Source organism: Solea solea, chromosome 15 (assembly GCF_958295425.1).
Source record: "Solea solea chromosome 15, fSolSol10.1, whole genome shotgun sequence".
NCBI classification, from domain to species: domain Eukaryota; kingdom Metazoa; phylum Chordata; class Actinopteri; order Pleuronectiformes; family Soleidae; genus Solea; species Solea solea.
Window position 1 is genome coordinate 3363689 of NC_081148.1, and position 19723 is coordinate 3383411.

The 19723-nt window shown below is 39.7% G+C and overlaps 2 protein-coding genes across 2 annotated transcripts in view; both read left to right on the forward strand.

The window, feature by feature from the left end:
- The window catches only part of LOC131474137 (heterogeneous nuclear ribonucleoprotein L-like), a 31793-nt gene extending 23283 nt beyond the window's left edge, over positions 1-8510 (forward strand). Inside the window, exons 8-14 of the mRNA XM_058651877.1 lie at positions 115-186; positions 2229-2446; positions 3347-3468; positions 4310-4511; positions 4950-5007; positions 5164-5262; positions 6237-8510. Of these exons, the coding sequence (XP_058507860.1) occupies positions 115-186; positions 2229-2446; positions 3347-3468; positions 4310-4511; positions 4950-5007; positions 5164-5262; positions 6237-6292 (827 nt within the window). The 3' untranslated portion in view covers positions 6293-8510. The remainder of the gene's footprint in view (positions 1-114; positions 187-2228; positions 2447-3346; positions 3469-4309; positions 4512-4949; positions 5008-5163; positions 5263-6236) is intronic.
- Positions 8511-9542: 1032 nt separating this feature from the next.
- cdk1 (cyclin dependent kinase 1) lies at positions 9543-18507 on the forward strand. The gene is made up of 8 exons (XM_058652283.1): positions 9543-9645; positions 10216-10258; positions 10932-11088; positions 14202-14325; positions 14858-15028; positions 15200-15363; positions 16499-16640; positions 18015-18507. The coding sequence occupies exons 2-8, from the start codon at positions 10222-10224 to the stop codon at positions 18126-18128; spliced, it is 909 nt and encodes a 302-aa protein (XP_058508266.1). The 5' UTR covers positions 9543-9645; positions 10216-10221; the 3' UTR covers positions 18129-18507.
- Positions 18508-19723: the final 1216 nt, after the last annotated feature.

Genomic DNA, 19723 nt, shown 5'->3' on the forward strand with positions numbered 1-19723 from the left:
GCTCAACCTAACTGCATGAGAATGTACGGACGGAGGCTGCCTTGTTCTGATTAGTGTTCTGAAGTAGTAAAGTATTCCACTCTAAAACGTTTATTGTGTGTATGTGTGTTTCAGACCGTGGCAAGGGAAGGCAGAGACAAGCCATCTTAGGAGAACACCCATCATCCTACAGTGAGAATGGCTATGGTAAGACTGAGACACCTATGCGCACTTAGAATTAAAGTGGTAACTGAATCAGCTCCCTCACACAATGCTGCTACTTAATCTACAGTGTCCATACCTCAGAAATGAAAATGGACACTCTCCTACGCAAACACACACACACACGGAGACATTCACTTTGGTGAGGTGTAGAATGCCCCGCTCATGTAATGGTTCAGCAGCAGGTATAACTTCTCCTGAAAACTGATCCTTTGATGCTTGTGATTACTCTGTCTTTAAGCTGTCTCACAACAACCACACACACATTTTTGTCACGTAGTCACCTCCTAGGGTAACTTCACTGTTAAAATGAAGGGACAAAATCCAGTGTCTTCTCGCCTGGTTAACGCTGTTAAGTCTGGAAAGTAGGGGTGTTGAAATGAATCGTTTGTACGATAATGCATGGATGCAGTGACACACCATAATCGATTTTAGCCTACTAGCGTATCTTGTTGATTTTCGGGCCGCGCCGGTTCAAGTCGTGCTGAGTTTCAACCCACTCTCTGGTCTCTATTGTCTACTCTTTCCCACGGTTCACAGTAACTACGGTAAATGCGTCTCATCTGAGTGACGTCACCTCATTCGTTGTGCGACATGGCTGAGGAAAAGGTGATTAAAAATGAACCTAGCATTTTAAAAGCGGCCACTTGGACCCGTTTTACATTTTATGAGGACACTGACAAGTGTCACACAAAAATCAAATACCGCAGGAATACCACTAAGTTGAGAAACCACGTTAGCCGTTTTCACCCGGAGAGGCTAACGCCAACGTTAGCGGCTGCCAAAGAATTAACGCTAACTCTGCCACCCAACTCGGACAAGGGAAGAGAACACCGGGTTTGTCACCTGCTGAAGACACTGAAACCGCGGTGTAAGCTCCCGTCACAGACAATGTCATACCTACACCGCGAAACCAAAGCCCAGGTAATGTCATCGATGAGCCAAGCTAGTTGCATAGCAATAACACACATGTGTCAAACTGGTGGCCCGGGGGCCACATGTGGCCCTCCAATCGATTACATGCGGCCCGCCCACCACTGCGAGGTGATGGAATAGAGACAGAATATAAGACTAAATGTATTTGCCGGAAATATATGAATAATAGTAATAAGACATTCGGTTGTAATCATTGCTTTATTAAATGTATTACACTCAACATGAAATGACAGATATTTAAGTTGTTTTAATCACAATTATCCTACATTTTGAATTTAATTCTCTGTTTTTGTGCATCATAAATATGTTTTTATTGTGAATCATTTTATATCAAAACAAGCACTTTTACTTTGCAATTCTGTCTAATATCATAATGAATATCTTATATTGCCCACCGGCTACTAAATAGTTGGTTTTTCCACTTTTTTCCACTGGCAGACTCGGCTGGTTTCACCCAGACTGTGTCTTCTTCCTGTTCACAAATCTCGCCATGCTAAGAAAGATTCATTATTGAGTATGTAATAATGTAATTGTGTCATGAGTCTCTACCAAAAATGAAAGTTACTGTTGTGATATACGATGTTGTGATGGGAAACATATAGAAACAAAGTCAAAGTCAATTCTGAAGCACACTCTCTGGTTTCTCACATGTGTTTGACTCTCTTGATGAAAACCTGAGGCTGAAACATGTCAGTTTATAATTGTTGACCATGACCATGCCATTACATTTAAGTCATGGTGAATGGTTTATAAGAGAGGGCTTTGGAGATGATCTGGTGGGAGTATACAGTATGTGTGAATGCAAATGTCTGCAGAGATGTTCCTGTCTGCTCCTCCCAGCTTAAATCTCCAGAGAATGTCCGTATCCAATCCTCCAGACATTTTGAAATCAGCTTTTGAAGAAAAATGAGAAAGAGACTCATAGTTAATTAATTTATGAACTGTCAAGAGACGGAGTAAAGACCAAACGTCCTGGATCTTATTGTGGACTCTCAATACCACACTCTGCTCTGCTGTAAGTTGTACATAAGTTCACTGCACAGCCACAGTGCTTACAACAAAACCTCAGCTCAATGTATCTGCCTCCTCAGGTGCACCCTGCCCCCTGCTGCCTCTGCCTGGCAACAGCAGGTATAAGCTGTCATCAGTGGATGTTCCTGACATGGTCTCCTACCCTCTGCCCCAGTCGTCCTCTTCGTACTCTGGCCACGCCCCTAGCTCTGTTGCTATGGTGAGCGGCCTCCATCCGTCCAAGATGAACTGCACACGCATTTTCAACCTCTTCTGTCTTTATGGCAACATTGAGAAGGTAGGTGTGTGTGTGTGTGTGTGTGTGTAGCCTCGCTGATAGTATCCCAAGTGGGATTATTATTAACATTGCACATTTTTAGAGTCTTTATTTTGCACAGATTTCATATTTTTTTTCACTGTATGTAATGTCTATTTTGCAGGTTTTTTTAAGGTTTGGGATTATGATTCATTGTAATGTATATTTAAATATAAATGAAATTATTTCTTTTTCAATGTCATTAGTGCATCAGTCAGTCAGAACATTTTGATGTATACCGATAACTTTTGATGCCTAGTGGGCATCATGTCTTATTTATATCACAACCAGAATGCACCTGTTTTGTTTTTGTTTTACCACAGTGAGAGAAGGAGACAGGATTCCTTTGTTCTTTTGTTTGTTTGCTTCTGGACACTAAAGAACACACACAATTGCAATATAACCTGCATTGAACATGATGTTTCTTTTGGTGCAGGAGTGGTCTTTTAGTAGTTTTTTCTACAAATGGCCACTGCACAGTAGATCCATCATTTTTGAATTCCCTGTCAGAATATGCCACCTCCTGGCGAAACCTCCACATTACATAAATACACCTGTTCTCTTTCTCAGTTAGTACAAGTGCAGAAAATGATGTCTGTATTGGTTGTACACTGCTTAATACAATACATTGTGGGATACTATGAGTGCATCAGTAGGGTATGATCATTTATACATCATCATTTTGAAGGCAAGACTGTGAATATAATTAACTCTCTCATTGCTAATGACAATGTTTATATTCACTTATGATCAGTGACGTGATATTCTTACTGCAACATTTCATTTTAAATTGTGTAGAGTGTTCAAATTAGCCTCAGGTGTCATTACAAATACAGCTGTTCTAATGTAATGACCAGTGTGTGTGTGTGTGTGTACACACAGGTGAAGTTCATGAAGAGTGTTCCAGGTACAGCACTGGTTGAGATGGGAGATGAGTATGCTGTGGACAGAGCAATCACACACCTCAACAGCATCAAGGTGTTTGGCAAGAGACTCAATGTCTGGTGAGGAGCACATGTACACACACAGTTTATGCTTTATTATTTCATATGTCTTGTTAGCAAGGATCAAAATGGAAGATGCTTTCTTCCATCTTGCTTCCAGAGCCAAACAGGTGGTGGGTAATCAAACAGATATAGTGGTTGTCAATAAGCAGCAGAAAAGCAGTAGTGATAGATGTGACAGCAACGTCGAGAAGAAGGAACACAAGAAGCTTGAGAAACACCAAGGGCTGAGAGAGGAGCTGGAAAGGTTTTGGGGAGTAAAGGCAGCTGTGGTCCCTGTGGTGATAAGAACAGAATCCAGGAACCACATCTGAGATCTCTGTCCAGGGTTAGGGTTCAACCTAAAAAGCGCAGCTAAGATACTGCGCAGAACCCTCAGGCTCCCAGAGGAACTGAGCGTGGAGCAGACACAAGATGGAATCCTTTTTTTCTTTTCAATATTTATATCTTTAAAATATAATTCAAGATAATAAAGATGGAAAGGGCGTCAGCATAGAAGTCAAGGAGGAAGCAGCCGATTCAGGCTCCTGTTTCAGTCATTCGTCATATTGGGGGATCTTGGCTCGTTTGCCGTTATCCAATAATAGATGTTTAAGCCAATATCAGCATATATTGTACTGATAATGTTATTACAACAATTCTATTATCAAATTATATTGTCATTTTTTTTATCAATTTGATGATGGAGAGGTCAAGATAAATAAAATCTTAGTACACAGTTGTGTAATAAGGCAAACTCTTGTGTATATTTGTTAAACTGATGTTAAACGGTATTTGTTCAGCACTGTTCAAGTCTAACATAAGTGTTGTGTTGTGTTGTGTTGTGTTGTGTTGTGTGCAGTGTGTCTAAACAGCACGCAGTGATCCCCAGTCAGGTGTTTGAGTTAGAAGACGGCAGCAGCAGCTATAAAGACTTTGCCATGACCAGGAACAATCGCTTCAGCAGCGCCGGACAGGTGTCCAAGAACATCATCCAGCCTCCGTCTGCAGTGCTGCACTATTACAATGTTCCTCCCTGCATATCACAGGACCATTTACTGAGGGTAAGCCACGTAAACCACTATAAACTCCTTTGTTGTTGTCTGACGACACAAACAAAGCACCATGGAGAGCACTGAATGTCACAGTGGTTTCACTTGAATATCTTTCTCTTCAGTCCCTCTTTCAAACTCAGCAGGAAGTCAGTGATTTGATACACTGTAGCTGCTTGAATTCTGCGCATTAGGACTATATTTTAGCTGCAGGAGCTTCCTCCTGTTGACAGTGATTCCTGTGTATGTTTATTGTCCCCGAGGGGCAATTAGGGTTACAGCCAGCATTGAGACGGCAACAACATGAACTGGTCCCTCAGAGGGTGATTGTGGTCAGTAAAATAGCACCTGAGATTTTTGGAGGTCATTCAGTGCTCACTGGGTTGCCAGGTCTTATGTCTCATGTCCTACAGCAGCATGTTTATGGTTTCAATGACTGTGTGTTTGCAGCTGTGTAAAGAGCATGATGTGCCGGGCTTTGTCAAATTCAAGATGTTTGATGCCAAACGTGAGTAGAACTTAAACATATAAGGTTGTTCAGCACTGTTAATGAATAAATGTTTGGTGTTGGTGTTGTTGTTGTTGTTAGCCAGTCTCTGTGTGAACAGATGGATTTAGAAGCGAGCCTCCCTGTGTGAGCTATTTTTACTCACTTTTCTTTCAGCCTCCTCTAAGACCATCTCTGGCTTGTTGGAGTTTGACAATAAGACGGAGGCTGTGGAGGTTCTTACTGTTCTTAATCACTACCAGATCAGGATACCCAGTAAGTCTGTCTGTGACATCACTCGTGTGTTAAATGTCCACTCTCTCAAGATAACATTCATTCATGTGGGACGTCATCAGACAAACATGTCAGACTACGTAACTGATGAAGATGAACTGTTAGAGAAGAACCAATTATTTGTGTTAAAGCAGAATTTGACCATATTTATAGTGAATTTCATTCTTTCTAAATATTCTTCATGAAACATTAAAAAGACAGAAACTACGCAGGTATTATCTGACATCAAAGGTAATGATAAGTGTATTTCAGAGGGAATTTGACTTTTTTTTTTTAAATACACTGCTTTTATTTCAAACCTGTGTTTGAACGCAAATGTTCAGATATAGAACATACTGGATTATGAAAACATCCAGTCATTTAAAACTTCATTTAGGTGTTCCTTATTTAAGGAACTGTAACACATAAAAATATTCACAGACAGAAAGCAGTCCTAAAATAACATTTTACATAAAAAATATAATAATAATACATAGATGTATTGGCATTCGTATAAACTTACAGAAGATTTATTATGTTGATGGATCATTCATTACACAACACTGGCTACTTTTGACCACTTTATATAAGTGAAAGCATGCATTTATTCAAGAGCTGTGCTTTAAGTTCATAACCAGAGAGAAATACTGTTCTTATTTCTACTCTACATTTACTAACTTGCCGTTATTCTGCAGATTCAGATCATTTAAGGACGACTTATCACTACAGACATTACATACATTAAAGTGACATGTACATGATTGCAGCCATCATTTGAATCCAAGGTCTATCATCCATATATCATAAACAGTAGATATTTTATGTTAGAGTGTATTTACAGAAAAGAGAAGAAAACAACCTGTGTGCAGCTTTATATCCCCATATAGCTCCTATATACAGACTAAAGATATCCAGATATTATTTATAAGCCGTATCGCCCAGCCTAAATGTGTGTGTGTGTGTGTGTGTGTTTTCAGATGGGTCTAACCCCTACACCCTGAAGCTGTGTTTCTCCACATCGTCTCACCTTTAATGAGCTGCAGAGCACAAGTAGAGGCTGCTGAGAGTCCACGATGGCTGACCTCTGCCCAGAGAGAGGGACAGGGACCACGGGCGACAGACGGACACGTGAGTGGAGCAGAGACAAACAAGAGGGGTGATGAATAAAGACAATGAGAGAAGACACTGTCACTTTCTCCAACCTGAGCATCAGCGTCACTTCCTGTTTCATGTCACCATCATCACAGACTGCTGACTGTCTGATCTTCATATTGTCATGTGGGACGTCTGGGGACACTGAGCACACGTTTGCCCCACAAGTCTTTTGCTGGACCCAGACCCACAACATGTGTGAAGACTCTGCTGTAAAAACCTGAGTCCATGTCAGATCATTAGAAATCACGATCTGATCACAGGGCAGATGGAGACTGGTGTTATATTTGAAGTTTTTAAGATTGATAAATGTAGTGTATTGCTTTGAATTGTCATTGAATTTACATGGTGAATTTTAATATTGGGGTTAGTTTACATTTAGGTTTTTCTTAGTTTCACTGTCTAGTCAGTCATTTGGCCCAAAGTAACTCAAAGACTGACCAGTTAAATTAAGTTTGCTGTAAATAATCCTAGTCCTCGGAGGGAAAATCCGACCTTATGCTGGCATTTGCCCTTCATGGCAGCATAAGGTCGGGGTTTTCAAACTAAAGGCAGCAGACCCATGAGATCTTCAGCTGTGACATGCAGTACATGCGCTCGTCATCGCAGTGGAGGATACGTGTCAGACTATCATTTCTGATGAAGCCAGTCACCAATACAACCAGACATGTAACATATGAAACCTTCATAGTCTTACGAAGGAGTAACAGTAACGCCAGAGCAATGAAACATTAGTGGACAACGCTCCAATTCAAGAGGGGAAGCGCTAAAGACGACCCGAGGTCTGGGCGTCCTGTTATTATAGTGCATCATACATGGGAAACAAAACATAGACGATTAACTGAGACCAATAATATTAAACAAAGAAAGCTCCCTGACATTTGTCCTGGCTTTAGGTAGTAAACTTAAACAATCATCGTCAATGGCAGTGCACCAGAGCATGTCATTCAGTAAAGGTACGACAAAGAAAAATATCTACTAAGTCATAATTATACTTTAAATGCATTTTATATTTGCACTTATACTTTAAACCCCACATCTAGTGAGGCTGTAGAAATACACAGTTGTTCTTGTGCTTCATATGATGAGGGATGAAGGGTTTGAGCGTTCTAGTTTAGTCTGCTGAGTCACTATCAATTCAATGTGGAGAAACATGACGTTGAAAAAACAGCATCAATTCAAAGTGTGCATGTTGTGCCTGTAACTGCTTATGTTCTCTCACAGAGTCTTAACATAGCTTTTATTTGACTTTGACATGTGTAAACAAGTCCAGTTCAATCAGGTTAACAAACATGGACAGATGTGAACACAGTAGAAAAACCCTGTACGTCAAAGGTACCCCAGGAAAAGTACTCATGTACTGTACATCCAAAATCAGGAATGATATAACATTGAAGGGCCTTTTGTTTTGTTATAACTAACAGCCTTTTATTTGGTTATTTTGGTTCTCAGACACACGTTTCAGGTAAGGTGGTTCCTATGAGCTCGAGCCTCCGTTGAAAGTCATTATTTTTATTTGTAGTGTGGAGATTTAAGAGCTCAGTTAAAAGACTCAAAAAGTTCTAAAACAAATATACTATATTTCCCAGCCTGTGCCCACAGACCAACTTAGCGACAACATAGACCCACCTGTTATCTCGTGTACTGTAGGACACACAGGTCCTTCTGGATGAAGGCACTTGTAATAGAATTTGTTGATAAGGAAAAGTTGAGAAGCGTCTCTTAAGTGTTGTGCAACAGTTTGATTCAGTGACACAGAGGCTTCGGACTCTTATGTGTATATTTTGTGTCTTGCAGCACTTGAACTCTTTCTGTGTTTTTATGACGTTTTATTTATTTATTTATGAGTTTGGGAAGAATGAGGGCTGGTGTCACTGCAGCCGATGTGAGGAATCGAAACACCTTTCAGCTATCTTATGGTTTTAAGCTGTAAAAATGTCTTATGTTGTTATTATTATTATTATTATTGGTCTTGTAATCACTGATGTATAGAACTACTATATTGTGCCATTCATTTAAGAGTCTGTGGTTGTAACTAACATGTACATGTTAAAAGTGAATAAATGGAATTCCAAGTGGAATTCAGCTACACAACTTAAGTCAACACTCTCCTTGTGTCTTCATTTGCAGCTAGAAATAATAATTACTAGATTACTAGAGCTGCAACTAACTATTATTTTCGTAATTGATTAATCTGTCGATTATTAATCAATTATGAAAATTATTTAATATAATAATCATTTGGTCCATAAAATATCAGAAAACTTTAAAAATGTTGATCAGTGTTCATCAAACTTGGAAATGATGATGTTCTTAAATGTCTTGTTTTGTCCACAAACCAAAATACTTCACTTTTAATGATTTCTTTGTTATCCAGAGCAAATAAATTAAGAAAATATTTACAATTAAGAAGCTTAAACAATCGGAAATCTTGTTTTAATCATGAAAAAAGCTTCAAACCGATTAATCGATTATCAAAATAGTTATCGATTAATTTAGTAATCGATTAATTGTTTCAGCTCTAATCAATACACATTTTATTATGATGCACTTTACTGTAGGAGTGGTACAGGTTGCCGGGTTGAATCCTGACAGGTCAGGTGCTGGTGTATTTATATAGAGCTTTTCTGGTTGTGATGACCACACAAAGCTGCTTTATGCTACAGTTCTTTGCCATTCACTCATTCACATAGGACACTCCCCAACTGTGGATTAATGGTATGGTTGCATCAGGAAGGGGATCTGTATGTGGATCATTGAAAAAGCAGCTGATCCACTGTAGTGACACCTACAGGGAGAAGGGAGAAGCTCATTCAGCAGTTTCAAGTACATTAGACCACTTACAAGCACATGAATCCTGAGTCCTGGTTGAATTAAAGTCAAGATTCTACTGTTCACTTTCAAATCCTTTCATGGTCAAACCACAATGAACATCTCAGATCTTTAAACATTGACATGAATACAGTACAGTAGCTGTTTCCTTTCCTGCCTGAAAGACGACACTCGGGGCATTGGGACACACAGCCTCCGTCGGCGCGTTCTCTCCCGCTCTGGTCACGTGACAGCGTTGTCTTCGCTGATTGGTGCGTTTTGAAAGTACAGCAGCTGAGCTCATTGGTCAGTTTCGAACCACTGTAGCGCTGCGGCTTATTCAAAACCGCTCGTGGACGTTCCAACGGCAGTCCACCCTGAGTATACAGAGGCTACCCGTTGCAGCAAGCCGCGCACTGTCAGGTAACGAAAACTCGGTTTAGCCGTCATTAAGACTGGAGCTTAACTTGCTGACACGTTAGATAAAGACATGGGCACGAATAATCCGTGAATTACATGTCACAAACTAAACAGAAATAACTTCAGGGTTTGGTACTAGTTAAGCTAACGTTCTTAACCTTAACATGCTAGCTCATCATGAAGAAAACGGCAAACGTAACTGTAGCTATCTAAACACCACTGGCGAAATATGAATGTATTTATTATTATTATTGTTATTATTATCATTATTATATGTATTAGTAAAGTAGCGTAACCACAGCACGAATGCGCTTCTAGTGTGAATCGGTGACTTAATGAAAGCCATAGACTTACATGTTATAGAGCGTGTTAATGGCTGAGCTGTTAATCACACGATGGTACAACTTCAAACGTTGTATTTGTACAAGTTACGTCAACCTTTCACGCCAGCGCTGCTTGTTAGGTTACATTACTGCAAGTAAGATGGTCTCTCAAACTCCATGTCGCCACCATAACTGAGTATATGTTTCAAAATGGAACCCCTACTAATAATTGTTTTACTTGATCTTTCAGGCAATAATGGACGATTACTTGAAAATAGAGAAAATCGGAGAAGGTGGGTTTTAAGTGTGCCTGTGTCTTCGATTTGTCATAAGATTGTTGCATAGACTTATACTTGTAAAAAAATGTATTGTGAGTATTTTAACAGATTGCAAGATGATTGATGTGGTGTGATTCTTTATTTGTTGCATCTTAACTGTGATTTTCACGAAAACAATTGCGGTTTTATTTTAGTCTGTCAAACAAAACACAATATTTTTTTGACCAGTGGAATTCCTGTAGCACTGCAGATGTCATCATGTTGCTGTATGGTGTTCTTGTGACCATTGTCCTAACTATTTTTAACTATCTGCCCTTATCCTGGTCCTTTATCCATTTTTTTTATACCTAAATCTTTGCTTTTTATTGTATGTTTTAGTCTTTCATTACCATTATTATTTTGCTTTTAGTCCCTTTTACCTTTTTTTTGTTTCTTCTGTCGTCTTCTCTAGCATTCACTAATCTAGTTTTTTTGATTATTTGTGTAGCCTTGTACTTGGTGCTGTATACTGTATAATTGCAATTTAAGGATGCATTCAATTATGAAACGTTTGGCTGCTAAATTTATGTGTAGCCTTCGTGGCAGTACAGTTACTTTGACATGTTTTCTGCAACAACACTAATTTAACAATGCCAGGGCTAAATGTTAATCATATTATCTGAATCACACTGGTAACTTGTTTGTGCAGGTACCTATGGTGTGGTGTACAAGGGCAGACACAAGGCCACAGGTCAGGTTGTGGCCATGAAGAAGATCCGTCTGGAGAGTGAAGAAGAGGGCGTTCCCAGCACCGCGGTCCGAGAGATCTCCCTCCTACAAGAGCTCAAGCATCCCAACGTTGTACGGTATGCTACCTCTGTAAAGATTGTGCCACAGAATGATGTTCAAGTTTCAGTTAGTTATGAAACTGTGGTGGACAATTTAGACAGTGTTTGGCTGCCACAGTCCAACTTAGAGAACACTAGGCAAGATAAGTCTATAATAATGATTTGGTGTATTTTACCTGTTAGAACATAGTAAGAATCCAGATCACACTTTGTGTACTTGTAATTGTAAGTGTGGTACAGTGGTCCTGTATCAAATACAGGTCCTGTATTTTATTGTCTTTGTGAATATTATAATAAAATCCAAAAAAAAAAGGTAACTCATGTTAATATCTTCTGGTGAGAGTATGCTAACTTTTTGGTTTGTCGACAAAACATTTTAGGATGTCTTCATTTTGAGGTTTGAGAAACACTAATCGTTATCTTACTCGGTTTTCTGCATATTACGGATGAAACAACTCATTGACGGTTAGAGTAAGGGTAAAAAATCTAATGGCGAGACCATCCATTTTCTACCGCTTTATCCTCCACATGAGGGTCGTGGGCGGTGCTGTGCCAATCTCAGCTGATAGGCAGGTACACCCTGGACAGTTCGCCAGTCCATCGCATAGCCACATATAGACAAATAACCATTCACACTCACAGTGTCCAATTTACCTAATCCCCTTATTCCATGTTTTTGGACTGGAAGAAAACTGGATAAGCGGGAGAAAACTTATGGAGACACTCATGGATGCAAATAATAATTGTGGTCCTCGCTCTTTGTAAGAGTAAAGTTCATCAGAAAGAAAGGACAAATGCATGGAAAAGCTTGACAACACTACTACAATAAAAGTTGTGCAGTCAACCTATAGACATGAAAAGGACAAATGTAAACCTGGTTTCATGCATAATTTTACCTGTTACCGTTTTTCATGTATGACCCATTACTAGCTACTGAGCTGCCTTACCTGCTCATTAGTTTGAGGCTCTTTTGCGAATTGTTTGTCCCAAAAGACAAAGCCTTAATAGGGCTAAGCAAAGTTTGAATAAATATCTAACTACCATTATTTCGACTGGTTGTGATTGCGGTATGATTTGCGTTATTAGAGGGAATGGCCGTTTTCTGTGCGAACCAAAGGTCTGTCGAATATGATTTGTTGGTCAGCACAATATTTAATCTAAAAATTGTATTCTGATATGCATTTTGGCTTAAATAAATATTGCGCCAATTGTGATTTCATGGAGATTTTGATTCATTGTTCAGCCCTAGCCTTGATTGATTCATTCAAATTAGTATTTAATGCTCCTTACTTGCTCCAAAACACTCTAAACAAAAGACACTTCCAGTTAGCGCCAGTTAGCACCTCAGTGGTTAAAAACCTGTTTGCCCTTCCTATTCAAACGACAGACATAATACACTAATAATACACGTGTTACAATGCCAGCCATTGTACAAGCAATGAATTGCAATTAACACATCACCATGTATTTGACTGCTATATGTAACTTCAGATGCTAGAGTATGAAGAGAGAACTCTTAACTGTTACAACTTTCAGCTCACCGGAAAGCACGTCACATAATGTGGGATCCACAGTGATCCTACAACTTTGTGTGTCCTTGCACAGTGTCTAAATACTTTATGCTTTCAAACTGAAAATAGTTTATCTCCAGTAATCTTCAAAAAACTTTAGGCATGTCTAAAAATACGACTTCATGACAAGGGCTGAACAATTCATTGAAATCAAGTTAAATTCGCAATACGGTCTACTGTAATATTCAAATCACAGGAGGAGCCAAAGTGTCTGTCAAAGTATAATTTATAGATAGATTAATTGTTGATTTGATCTATTAGGGCTGTTGGAAAGAATTTTGCGAGTCGAACATAATTCTAATATTCAAAAAAAAAAATCAATTATTGAATGTTGTAATTACTGTTCGAATGTGTTGTTTTGTTTTTTTTAATACACCTGTTAAACCTTGGCGACTCGACCTGTTTCCTCTGTCTGTCCACGTGTGAAAAACAAAATGCTTTGCTCACGTACAGAGCAACAATCTCACGTTCTGTCATAAATTGCAGATGGCGGTAATACACCCACGGAGGTCACCACTCTAAAAAGCCATGTGTGGAAAGTTTTTGACTTTTCATCAACTAACTGAAATATTACAAATTAAGTCAGAGCAGACAAGAATTATGTATTTTTTGCCTCCCTCCACATCGCGGGGTTTACAGCCGCTCGTCAGAATGCTAATGCAGACAAACTGGTATGCTTTATTTGCAAAGACATGAGACTGATTAACATATTCAAAGACTTCATCCAAGAGCTTGAGCCGTCATGGTACACGGCTCTTAGCCGAGTGCCCATCACTGACAGAGTTGTCACGGAGGCATCTGTGACAGTCACCGCACATTTCATAGACGAGGAATGGGAGCTGAAAGATATAATTCTCAAAACGACCGAAGCTCAGACGAGCCACGCGGCTGAAAACGTTACCAGATGCATCGGCGACAAACTCGGGAGAGTAGAACGTGAGAACGTCTTTGTTTCTCACAGATGTGCACAAATATCACGCCGTAATCATTCATTAATCAAGTGTTTTTTAAATGAGAGTAACGTAAACATTGTCATTCCCTCTGATATTGCGAATCGTATCACAATCGCAATTCCTGTCAAAATAATCACAATTAGATATTTATTCAAAGTTGTTCAGCCCTCAACTAGCTCAACGCCTCCTTAAACATGGTGTTGATATAAAAATTCAACACCTTTTTATAGCTGTGGTCTCACGTTCAGTCGTGACTCACTGTACCTGCTCCTACACTACTGCCTTTATTTTGGTAGCTAGCTGAGATGGTAAAATAAAAATTTCATAGCCCGTACTGTACCCTAGTTGTGATGACCACTCAAAGCTGCTTTACACAACAATCTTGCCATTCACTTTCATACAAATGTGTAAAAACACAGAAAACCTGACATAATTTCTGTAAAACCTTATTTTAAACACAGCAACTTTTTATAAACACACACATTTGGTAAGGTGGTTACGAAAACCTTTACCTGTGGGGTGACAACGTCAGAAGTGATGGTTTTTTTTTTACAGGATCTCTAGGTCACTGATTTATTTATTTTTTAAATTTTCATTCACATGGCAGACTCCTAGACGTCCTGATGCAGGAGTCTCGTCTCTACCTCATCTTTGAGTTCTTGTCCATGGACCTGAAGAAGTGCCTGGATTCATTTTCCTCTGACCAGTTCATGGATCCTATGTTGGTCAAGGTAACAATGCATTTGTGTTAATTAAACTTAATATGAAGTAGATGGATTTGGTTTTAAAAATGGACTACTGAATTCTGGAGTATTATGACCTAAAATATTAACATAAGTTGTAAAAATCCTTAAATATACCCACACATGTGACTACAAAAAAGTTACTTGCTCAACACGGGCATCATGTTTGCTGAATAAAGCAAAAGTAGAATCACCACAGCAAAATAAAGAAAAACCACATAATTTCAATGAATGCAAAGTTTCTTAATGCATCAGGCAGTATTAACTGAGACTTTGAAGAATAATGGCTAGCTTGTATGTTTTTATGATTCGAAGGATAGCTAAGACAATCAGTCTGTAAATGAATTTATTTTAATGTATTTATTTTTATTGGGCAGTAAAGTTTAAAGGGTGAAAGTGTCATCAGTGACGTGAACAAATCTTATGAAGGTGCTCTCAAGTTTAAAACAAATACTGCTCAGATGAATGTGCTGTTCTTCTTTTTTCCAGCCGTTAACATCACCCTTCATGTCCCTTTCAGAGCTACCTGTACCAGATCTTAGAGGGGCTATATTTCTGCCACTGTCGCCGTATCCTCCACCGCGACTTGAAACCCCAGAACCTCCTGATCGACAACCAGGGGGCCATTAAACTGGCAGACTTTGGTCTCGCTCGGGCTTTTGGTGTTCCTGTCAGGGTTTACACCCACGAGGTGAGACCCTTCACACACACACACACACACACACACACACACACACACACACACACACACACACACACACACACACACACACACACCACTGGGCTTCATGAGACGTTGGATCAATGTCATCAGAAACGGAAAACCTCTGAAATGTCCCACCTAATCGTTGTGTGTTCTCAGGTTGTCACCCTGTGGTACCGGGCTCCAGAGGTTTTGCTGGGTTCACCTCGGTATTCAACCCCTGTTGATGTTTGGAGCACAGGAACCATCTTTGCTGAACTTGCCACTAAGAAGCCACTGTTCCATGGAGATTCGGAGATAGACCAGCTCTTCAGGATTTTCAGGTACACCTCACACCATGAACAGTCCATCATTTTATTATATGTTTATTTTAACGGATGAAATAAGTATTTGATCCTCAAGCAAAACGTGACTTGGTACTCGTGGAGAGCCTCTTGTTAGTAAGCACAGAGGGCAGATGTTTCTTGTAGTTGGTCACCAGGTTTGTGCACATCTCAGGAGGGGTTTTGGTCCACTCCTCTTTACAGATGCTCTCCAAAAGCTCCTGCCACAGACCTATCAGATTAAGGTCTGGAGACTGTCAAGGCCACTCCAGGACCTTAATATGCTTCTTCTTGAGCCTCTCCTTTGTTGCCTTGGCCATATGATTTGGGTCAATGTCCTGCTGGAAACCCCATCCACGGCCCATCTTTAGTTTACTGACTAAGGCCAGGAGGTTCTCACCCAAGATTCTATGGCACATGGCCCCATTCATCTGTCCCTCAATGCAGAGAAGGGCCCCAAAGCATAATGTGTCCACCTCCATGTTTGACAGTGGGGATGGTGTTCTTGTGGGTCATATTCAGCATTTCTCTGCCTCCAAACAAGGCGAGTCAAGCCAAAGAGCTCAATGTTGGTCTCATCTGACTGCATCACGTTCTCTGAGTCATTCAGGTGTTCTTTGGAAAACCTCAGATGTGCCTGCACATGTGCCTTCTTTGAGCAGGGGGTTCATGCAGGCACTGCAGGATTTCAATCCATTATGGTGAAGTGTAGCTAGAACCCTGATGTGTTTTTGCGGTAACATTAGGAATAGTAGCAAACTAACCACGCCCTGTTGTGACTAGACAACAATAGTGGAACCACTGTTACTGTCAGCTGGATGGGTGACAGAAAAAACATCACTCTCTTGCAACCAGTGTTTCAACTCCCATGGTAAACTTGACATCTTGAGACAAACCAAACAGACAGTTTTGTCATTGCACCAGTATGTTGTGATGTTATGAGTCTCGCTGACCGTCATGCACAGCCCACACCCTGCCTACCAATTAAAGATACCAGGTATAAACTGTACTGTACCATGATGGAAACATGGCATTAGTCCCTGGTTCTCTGGATTCAGCTCCTGGTATTCTTGTTGTGGAACCACTGTTTTTGAACGTCTTTAAATACCTGCATTTGTTTGTTTGTTTCTTGCAGGACTCTGGGAACCCCAAACAATGATGTGTGGCCAGAGGTTGAGAGCCTACCAGACTACAAAAACACATTCCCTAAATGGAAGGCCGGCAACCTGTCATCCGTGGTGAAAAACCTCGACAAGAATGGCCTCGACCTGCTGGGGGTAAGAACAAAAACTGAAACATTGTAAACTATTGGCGTGTTTCCACCTCCTCGGCACGGCATGGTTAAGTTTCCACTAGCTACCTGGTACCAGGTACTGTGTGCTTCCCTGCATCCAAGTCATGTATTTGTATTTGTTCAGCATTTCCTCCATGACTGGAGCACAGACTCCGTCTGACACAGTCACAGGACCGAAGGGTCTGTGAAGCGATCAGAAGTGCTGTCACTAAATACCCCTCAGTTAAATACTGAGATTTCACACATTTCCCTGCTAATTTTTGCAGATTTAACTGTTTTTGGGTTTGTTAATTCTTTTAATCTACAGTTCGACACTGTTAGGCTTGATTCTTTTGTCAGATGTCCCCGGAGCGCAGACTCCGTCTGGCCGTCACTGAACAGCAGCAGGGTTTATGCAGCTCGCCATTCATGATCGGCAATCTTGTCCCTAAATACCCCAGACTCCTGTTGAATATTGAGATTTTAGACATTTCGATTGCAGTTCTTGGAGATGAACCCATGTTGTTAGGATAGTTAAGTAGTTTTAACTGATCTACAGTTCAGCATGATTGAAAATGCGCCATTCGGAATGAACTTTCTTTTTTTAACAGGAGCCGACATTTTTAGGGGGCCGGGGGTAACTGGCTAGCATCACCTGTCGCTGTGCAGACAGACGCAGATATATGCGTCCATACGTCAGGCTTTTCAAAATAAAAGCAACACAGTTGTGTTCCATGCGCAGCATAAATACTTGTTCATCTGTGTTTATGACTGACATACCGTGGGCCGGACATGGATGCCAAAAGGCGGGCTGTAAAATGCCCAGGTCTGGTCTAAACCAATAAGAGACAGAGCTAGGGCGGGTCAGGAAAAATTGGAACTATCCCATTAAAGTTCTTCAATTTGATGTCAACCAAGGTGTGGGATCCCTGGATAATACATTTTAAATCTAGTATTTACTGATATTGGATTTAAAATGTAACATTGACTGATACCATGCATCCCTAATAATGACTTTAAACTGTGCACTACACCGTGTGTGTGTGTGTGTGTGTCATTCGTCTTGTTTTCATAATGTTTCTGTTTCTTGCACATTAAATTGTCTTTAATTGATTGTTGGCTGCTGTAACACTGTAAATGTCCCCATGTGGGATGAAATAAAGGATTATATTATCTTCTCTTTATATTTTCCCTTTATAACATAAAAGTCAGAGTTTGTGACCAAATTGAGACATTTGTGGACATCCAATTCACAAACGATAAATCAAGAAAATAATTATGATGGTTGCCATCATGACTTTGTTATTAGCAGCTCCAGTAACACCAGTGCCTCCTAAAGACATGACATGACTTGACTCGTTTCATTTCTCTTCTGCAGAAAATGTTGATCTACAATCCTCCAAAAAGGATCTCGGCACGGGCGGCCATGACTCATCCATACTTTGATGACTTGGACAAATCCACTCTGCCTGCTGCCAAAGTCAAAGTGTGAAACACAAACAGAACCAGTCAAAAGACTTGACTGATTATACACAAACACATTCATAGCCTTTGTGAATTCTGACCTTCATTCTGTAAATACTTGTGTGTGTAAACCTTTAGTTGACTCTTTTCTCTGACTCTCTTTTTGTGCACTTTTTGTGATTCTACATCTTAAAACCTTGTGCTTTTCATTCTCTTTGTCACTTGCCTTCAGTGGAAGGCATGACGATGATGATGGGAGTTAATGTTTGAATTTCTAAAAGAGCAAAAGCCTCAAATGCTCGTGAAATGAAGTACATTTTGCCAGGTTTAATCGTGTGTCCCTGTGTTAATTGTTCATTTATCTGTTATATGCACAATATATAAATATATTCTTCCTGTGAAAGACATCTGACTGTTTGATGACTCATTCACGTGTTTGTTGTTTTCTGCTCTTCATGGCTGTCAGGATTTTCCAGGTGGAGCTGTAGGTTACTGTTCACTCCTGTGAAGACAACATTTTTTCAATAGTGCAATTTTTTTAGATATTTTTTTAAATGTACAGAAATTGGAGATCAAAATGTTTTGGGGTTTTTAAAAACACCTGAGTGTATGATTGGTTTTCATTTCCCAAGAATTTTGTGGGGATAAAAGTGCCAGTTCTCCCCTTATCCGTATGTGGCATGTATATCTGTTGGTTTCACTAAATCATGAAACAAATTGTAAAAATCTTCAGCAAATGAAGATGCCATCAAATGTTAGTAATGTTCACAACGTGTATGTATTTAAATATTCAGGTCTATATTAAACTCATTAAAAACTGGACTTGTGTTTGACATTTTGCAGACTTGTATATTTAGATCAGAGGTGTCAAACTCAAATGGGCCAATGAGCATCTAGTCTGGTCATATTTATGACGCTAAAATATCTAATTAAACCAAAAACTGAGAAATAAAAGTAATTTAAAAAAACTATTGTAGACAACTAATTAAGACACCAAAGGCGATTTTATTTATATGCATATGTAATTTAATGTGATAATTACAACCAAATATCCTATTATTACTGTTGCAACAATATTGCTGGAGAAATATATCTAGTATTATACCGTGTATATTCTTTTGCGGGCTGTGTTCTCACTATGACGTGATATTTAGTGGTAGACCGCATGTAATCGTTTGCAGGACCGCACGCGGCCCATGAGCCGCCAGTTTGACACCTGATTTAGATCATCTTTCCTTCAGTGATTTAAACTTCAAGCACACAGTCCATTTTATTTGGTGTCCTGTTATTATATTGTCCTCCAGGACAAGAATGTGGCAGGAAGTCCATGAATATAACTAAACATTATTGAACATTTATATAATGTTGATCTTTTGGCTTCACCACATTGTTCTTTAACAATAAACCAAAAGAACGGCTGAACATCGAGTAGTGCATTCTGAAGTGTTTCTTTTTCTGGGTTATAACAATGATTTGGACAGATAAACAGCATTTTGTGAGGTTTGCCAAATAAAACTGCTGGTATGGTAAATAGTCAAATTAAAATGTGCCAGTGCTGAGTACCGGACAGTACCAGCCCACTTCAAGAACTGCAATAGCCCACAATGGACAAACTAAACATCT

What these genes read in the sequence shown, in the direction of transcription:
- cdk1 (XM_058652283.1), top strand. Translation starts at nt 10,222, where the DNA reads ATGGACGATTACTTGAAAATAGAGAAAATCGGAGAAG. An exon ending in AATAGAGAAAATCGGAGAAG is followed by an intron (nt 10,259 to 10,931) that starts GTGGGTTTTAAG and finishes TTGTTTGTGCAG; the next exon opens with GTACCTATGGTGTGGTGTAC. An exon ending in ATGGCCTCGACCTGCTGGGG is followed by an intron (nt 16,641 to 18,014) that starts GTAAGAACAAAA and finishes TCTCTTCTGCAG; the next exon opens with AAAATGTTGATCTACAATCC.